Source organism: Priapulus caudatus, unplaced genomic scaffold (assembly GCF_000485595.1).
Source record: "Priapulus caudatus unplaced genomic scaffold, Priapulus_caudatus-5.0.1 Scaffold206, whole genome shotgun sequence".
Taxonomy (NCBI): domain Eukaryota; kingdom Metazoa; phylum Priapulida; class Priapulimorpha; order Priapulimorphida; family Priapulidae; genus Priapulus; species Priapulus caudatus.
Genome location: NW_014577267.1, coordinates 130,514 through 137,450, shown reverse-complemented (window position 1 = coordinate 137,450; position 6,937 = coordinate 130,514). Strand labels below are relative to the sequence as shown.

Below are 6,937 nucleotides of genomic sequence, written 5' to 3'. Positions count from 1 at the left end.
AGAGAGAGAGAGAGAGAGAGAGAGAGAGAGAGAGAGAGAGAGAGAGAGAGAGAGAGAGAGAGAGAGAGAGAGAGAGAGAGAGAGAGATAGAGAGATAAACCAAGAGAGGGCGAGAGAGAGGGCGGTAGGTGGAGGTAGACAGTGAAAAACACAGAAAAACAAGGAGTGAGGCCAGCAGAACGAGAAAGAGTGAGGAGAGAGAGGGGGGGGAGGGAGAAACAGAGGACGACGCTACAAATGTACGAAAGTAACTTATTTAAAAAAAAAACACTTTTCTAACTAGTGCAGAGTGCAGAAATTAGAAAGAAGCCAGACAACCTACGTGACAGCGCGGTGCTGAATTTCTGCCCTCGAGAGCTTACAGCATTCTCACCACCACCTCTGCCCCCACCACCACCACCACCAGCAGCAGCAGCAGCAGCAGCAGCACCACCACCACCTCCACCACCACCAGCACCAGCAGCAGCAGCAGCAGCAGCAGCAGCAGCAGCAGCAGCAGCAGCAGCAGCAGCAACAGCAGCAGCAGCAGCAACAGCAGCAGTAGCAGTAGCCATAGCGGTAGCAGCAGCAGTAGTAGCAGCAGCAACACCACCACCACCACCACCAGCAGCAGCAGCAGCAGCACCAACAGCAGCAGCAGCAACACCACCACCACCAGCAGCAGCAGCAGCAGCAGCAGCAGCAGCAGCACCAACAGCAGCAGCAGCACCAGCTGCTGCAGCAGTAGCGGTGCGGTAGCAGCAGCAGTAGCAGTACCATCACCACAACCTACAACAGCAGCAATATAGCGGCGGCAAGTAGCACGCACGCTGGTGCTCCCGAAATCGGAACGATGTGCCCTGCACGGTAGCAATCAGGCCATACACCCCGACCAGCCCGCCCGTGTAGGGGTGGGGGGGGGCAAGTCTATTTTCAGACCGCGCGCCGCTGAACTGTTTAGCTTCGAGCCAGCGTGGCCTATCCCACGACTCTATCGCATACGGCTGCTCTTAATTTCTCAGCTCCTCTGACAGGGGCCGTCCCGCCACGTAGCCTGCCCGCATCCGCTCCTCCTTCCAGGAAGCTTCATAGACTGCCCCGCGATGCCACACGTTCGCGTCGCTTTGAAGCCGTCGCGCGGCGGCGTGTCGTCAGTCTAAAATACAGTGAAGTTTCCCAGACAGGCTTCGCGACTTGCAGCACAGGAACGGTCCTCGCTGACAGGAAATCCACAGCCGGATGTTTGTCATCACAGCCTGCAGGATTTAGGTTACTGCAATATAAACTGTGGCTGGTTAAATTTTATTCGTCCTTCGCTCGGTGTTCCATCGGTGGTGAGATCGGAAAGGGCAATAGAGGAAAATTCAAAACGACGCCACACTGAAGATTTTAAATTACTACGCACGATTTTATTCATAATTTATACTTCTCAATTTCTGAACTCGTTTTCACAAATAAATATACCATATTTATATAAAATACATATCGATAAACTTGAGATGTTAAACAATAAATATCTCTCCACGCATAAACAGAATCACCTACTATTTACATGTGTATTAACACTTTCGGTCTATCATGTTTTTCACTATATAAAACTAAACATCTTGTGCTAAAGCTATGTAGTCCCTGGACGACCTGGTAAACCGTAAACAATTTCAAGTGTAACTTGATTACTTTTTACAATGATACGCATATAAAATGTTTATAACCTTGGAGTTTGTCGTGTGATTTTTCCGATAAGGCAGTGGATGTTGGCGGGTCGTGGAGGCTTATAACAGAGAAACTATCTCCTGACCAAAATGCATGCTGTCGCTAAACAACTAACTAATCATGTACAGTAAAACCTACATGTATGCCGAAACTCCGAGCATGATTTCCTGAAAACCTGTGTACAATATGAATCTACACAGCAGGTAGCATACAAATTTGGTATCACAACAAGAAATAATAAGCTTGAAAAACTCATTCAGCTATCACTCCAGGGGGTTTCGTCATCGTATTTACAACTTTCTGCTATCATTACAGACTTTGCCAAGGAGGTAAATGGACAGGGACAAATACTGATGACTGAGCTATCAAAACCTTAAAGGCCATGCGGCACTGGTGTGGGGGCGTGCACGTGTATGCGAGTGTCTGCGTGCGTGCGTGTGCGTGTACGTGTGTCCATGCGTGCGCGTGTATGTGCGTGCGTGCGTGCGTGCGTGCGTGCGTGCTTGCGTGTGTGTGTCGGTTTGTATACGATATACCAGACAGTCTTTTTACAGATGCTTTGACAAAACAGTGAAATATATGAAACACTTTGGGATAATACACGTACGCTGCGACACCTGTTGAGGTAAACATGCTGTACACACAGAGTTCACTGCTTTTAAAAACTGTACATAGTCGATGCTGCCTGTATCCTGTACACACCACATAGTAGCAATATCAGCAGTCAGATTCCAATAGATGTTTGTCGCGGGATTCCTGTGGCTGCACGTGCGGTCGCGGCTGACACCCACAGCCGTGCCTGTGACACTGATTGTATCCCTTCTCGCAGAGTTTCACGCAGCCCCGCAGTGGCCAGTAGCAAAACAGGCACGGTAGGAGGAGAGTCAGCAGGCCGATGCATGTCCAACGCACGCACCGATGCTCGGGCACGCACGCACACGGATCGTTCACGACCGCCGCCTCGCTCTCCGAGTCCGACTCACCGTAGCAAAGGTACATGCCACCCTTCAGGCAGCACATGCACGACGCGTAGTCGACGACGGCGTCGCTCGAACACAGGCACTGGCCGTCGCACAGCCACGTCGACGGCAGCGGCCGCGCCGCGCCGCACGCGTCGCACCGGCACTTCCCGCACTCCGCGCAGATAATCGCGTCCTTAGTCCGGCCGTTCGACGCGGCGATCGCGTCGCCACGGCGATGCGTCGTCGTCGTCGTCGGTGGCAGCGTGCGTGCCGTCCGCCATGTCTCTGGACGCACGTACGTCACCGTCCCTCGTGCGCGCACGGGCTCCTTGCTGCGCAGCTTCCGCGGGCCCACATGATCGCCGTATATCGCCGCCGGGTCGATCGGTCGACCCGTCGTCGTAGACGGCTTTGTTTTGCGCGCGTCGTTTCGGCCGGATAGCGATGCTGTCGTCGGCTGTGTCGTAGGGTTCTCTACGTAGTCGTTCTGCGCGCGCGGGCCGGGCCGCGGCGTGTCCAGCGCCACAGTCGGCCGCGGCTGCTGCGTTGTCGTCGGCGGCGGCGGCGACGGCACCCGCGGCGCGTGGACGGGGACGGGGACGGGCCGCCGGGCAGTAAACGTTCCTCCTGTGAGTAACCGGCTGCCATCGCTGGCCATGTATACGGGGCTCACGCTGCGACCCTGGAGAGAGAAAACAGAGAGAACCCGTGAGTGACGTCCGACGCCCTTGCAACAGCATGAGTGGTACCTAATAAGGATGCCCTTACGAAGAGGCATACTTTGTGAGGATACCTCACAATAGAATGATGGTACCTAGAAAGAATGTGCTTTTAAAAAGGGTGGAGAGAATACACCACAATTGCCCCCCCCCCCGTATATGGGCTCACAATGAAACTGGAAAATAATGATAATACTAAATGATGTAAAAGGTATGGATACTTAGCTAGGATACTCTAAAAAAGGACCACGTCTACTAAGCAAGGATGCCCTTCTAAGGACGAATACTTATTGAGGGTAACCTGGAAAAGAATTTCAATACTTAATAGGGCTATCCTGGAAAGGAAAGATTGTATACATATTAAACATTGCTACCATGGAAACAAATTGCTTCTGCTGTGGGCTGCGTGATTCCAGCGCCACCCTGTGGCGGGCCCGCGTTGGTGAGGGAGCATGTAATGTATGAAGCAGCCATCGCCGTCTAGGAATCGGAATTGTCTCTGCTGTGGGTAACTGCCTGCCATCACTGGCCATCTATATAGGTTACTCTGGAAAAGTACGAGAATGCTAAGCAAGGATACGCAAAAAAACCATGTGAATATTTAGCAAGAACACCCTTAATAACGGGCTTCATATTTTCACGGGGCCAATCAACCCAAGCCCCGTAAACAGGCCGTAAGGGGCTTTTTTCCGGCCCCGTCAAGTTTTGAGATTCCGAGAATCGAAAACGAAAATCAGCCCCATCGAGTGAACGTCGGCGCCTTTTTTAGGCGATGTGGTTTTCTCAGACGGCGACGCCTGTAATAACTGCGCGATTACTCAGCAAGAATACTACATCAAGGACGCCATTGGAGCATCAATTTTACACGTTTTCCAAACTGTTCTCATATAATTTTCTAACATACTTACTGGGTACTCCTTGTGTAACACCAAGTGTATACAGTAAAGCTAACATGTCTACACATACAATTATTTTCACAAATATGTACGCCGATCTGCATTTCAAACTAGTTCAAGTAGTTTGATAAATCTGTATATATAAGCAGTTTTTTACCATCCCTGTCCTGGCATCGTGACATGAGGTTAATTTAATGTCATTCACATCTCAATATCTGTTAAGTAGACAGGTAAGAGTGCACTACTGAACAGCATGGACAGGTATAATAATATTCATTCTTGTTACTCCAGAAAGAAACGCAATATAACCTATAATCCAAGTGTGGGAAAATAATACACTATACACCATATTAGCTGGAATGACCAATCATTAGGGTGAGAGTAGCATAGCACTTTAATTTCTCATGTATCTCTTGTAAACATGAGTTACACAATGAGCACAGACAAGGCTATCACTAACTATAGCCCTTCGCTTTGCCACAGGCCTATGACAGAGCGAAGGGCTATAGTTCTAGAGCTAGGCTACCACATGACGATATCCCAATAACGACTATCATGAAGGTCAAAGGATCATCTATCATCCTTTTGGGAATAATACTAACGGGCATCTAAAATCTCTTGCAGTAGTTATCCTGTGAGTACCGTGGCTTGACCATGTCCTCTATCTGAATTACATAAGCTTAGTTAATATAAACTAGGCTCAAACCTACCCTGGGACACTAGTTACGTACATAAACCATCATCATCAGCATCATCATCACCATCATCATCGGCGTCGTCGTCTTCGTCATCACCATAATCATCATCATTATAGTCATCCATCTAGAACTTCCACTAATAGAAGCACCTTTGAAATGTTGTCTAACCATAACTATATCCCCAACTCGCTAACCTTGCCCAATTCTAAACCCATGATTAAAATTGATCTCCCAAAGTAGGATTGAACCAAATGCAGAAAAATACCAAATTTTCAGCTTGTTTAATTTAACTAGACTACTATACAATCTAACTAACTTGTTATATTAGACATAGAAAGTATATACTGCCGGGAGCAGTATCAAAAATGGACTGAAATGTACTGTGCACTTCAATACACATTAACTCACAACCACATGCATGTGCAAGTTCACTGAGTAATGACTATGCGTGTTAAGACAGCGATGCCTAATACTTTGTCTCGTTAAGTATGAAAGCGAATGGACTCCCGTACCCGTAGCCTCGAGACATTAAGATACGGCTACCGTACCCGTAGCCACTGCCTACATAATTCACTGAAATAGTACAGAAAAAGAATTTTAATGTTATTGTGACTCAGCACTGATAATGATATTATTCTTATAACTTGTAATAACTTGTAATAAGCAACCAGTGGTAAATGATAACTTGTGGTAACTTGTAATACTAATTGTAATACTAATAGCTGTAACTATTTTGTTGTGAACGTTTTTCCTCCATTATTCAATTACTACTATGTAAACAGCGTTTTCTTATAAATATGCAATTATAAATAAATTTCCCAGAAAATGAACTATAGCAAATAAAAATTAGTAAGCCAACATCTAGCTAAACATGAAAACGCGCGGTAATTGCAACTTATTGCCTTGGTTATGAGTGAAATATATTATTATTATTCCAGTATCAGAATTTAGGCTATACTCCAGTTTGAACTAAGAAGTATAAAGATTGTCATATTGTTTGACAATGCATTCACAGAGTACATATAATGTGTGACAATAATACCAAAGTATGTCGAAACGTAGATTAGTAGTAATAATAATAATAAGTTGTTCCCTAAAAAAATTCAGAATCTGACACTACGCTAGAATGCCGTCAGGTTATAAAAATTTCCAAGGCACAATTTCTTTGCCTAGTCGAAATGTCAGCGATAATAGATGCTTAAAATAAACTCAATACCTAAAATTAATCATTATCCACACGTGGGGATCGACCTTCGATCCACCTATCATCTGATTGAAGTAAGTATAACGCATGGCGATTCCGAGTTTGCAGCGCTAGCTCAACATGGATGCACCGCCATTTTATGAATGAGTCAAGAGAGCCGCCGACAGTGCATTTAAACACGAGTTTTAATCGTCTAACACACAAAATACGCACCTGAGAATCATTCGAAATATAACATGGGTAACTCCTCTCGTCACACACACTAGCACGATATATCCACAGAGCACTGTGCTTTCACTGCATGCGTGCAACAATATCGACACGTACTCACATCACCAATGTCCCTCCATGCACTACGGATGCCATTCGCTTTTACACTGGCAGCGCGTTGTGAATGGTTGGCCGTCCAAATATGGCCTCAATCCTCCCCCCGAAACTTCCGCCAGGCGCAGCCGCGCAGGGGTAATCAGAAACGCTCTCTCGGTGAACTTAGCGTGCACCGCGCCAGCTGGATTCCAATACCGCTTTATGGCAAAATGCCAGTTGGTTAGTCAGCCAGCTTTTGGAAATGAAGTAAACGGTGAAATTACACGGTTTTATGCAGTGATTTTACGCGAAGTATTGATAAACTGTGAACTGTTGCCAGCAGGCGATTTAGGGGGGGGGGGCGGAGCCCCCCTATTGAGCAAATAGCTGGGGGAGAGAGAGAGCGAGAGCGAGAGCGAGAGAGAGAGAGAGAGAGAGAGAGAGAGAGAGAGAGAGAGAG

General features: G+C 47.1%; 1 protein-coding gene across 3 annotated transcripts; it reads right to left on the bottom strand.

Annotated features, from left to right (window-relative positions):
• Positions 1-1,366: 1,366 nt before the first annotated feature.
• LOC106807292 (protein sprouty homolog 2-like) lies at positions 1,367-6,547 on the bottom strand. 3 transcript variants are annotated; one of them, XM_014809597.1, is made up of 3 exons: positions 6,385-6,547; positions 3,748-3,920; positions 1,367-3,336 (listed from the first exon to the last, which is right to left on the bottom strand). In XM_014809597.1, exons 2-3 carry the CDS (start codon positions 3,904-3,906, stop codon positions 2,410-2,412), a joined length of 1,086 nt encoding a protein of 361 aa, XP_014665083.1. In that variant the 5' UTR covers positions 3,907-3,920; positions 6,385-6,547; the 3' UTR covers positions 1,367-2,409. The 3 variants fall into 3 exon arrangements, with proteins under 3 accessions (XP_014665083.1, XP_014665084.1, XP_014665085.1); XM_014809598.1 differs by lacking the exon at positions 6,385-6,547 and adding an exon at positions 4,872-5,147; XM_014809599.1 differs by lacking the exon at positions 3,748-3,920.
• Between the last annotated feature and the right edge of the window lie 390 nt (positions 6,548-6,937).

Excerpts from the sequence above, each read along its gene's own strand:
- LOC106807292 (XM_014809597.1), bottom strand. The coding sequence starts at position 3,906 with ATGGCCAGTGATGGCAGGCAGTTACCCACAGCAGAGACAATTCCGATT. Across the intron at positions 3,337-3,747 it reads AGAAGCAATTTGTTTCCATG|GGTCGCAGCGTGAGCCCCGT; the intron begins GTAGCAATGTTT and ends TTCTCTCTCCAG.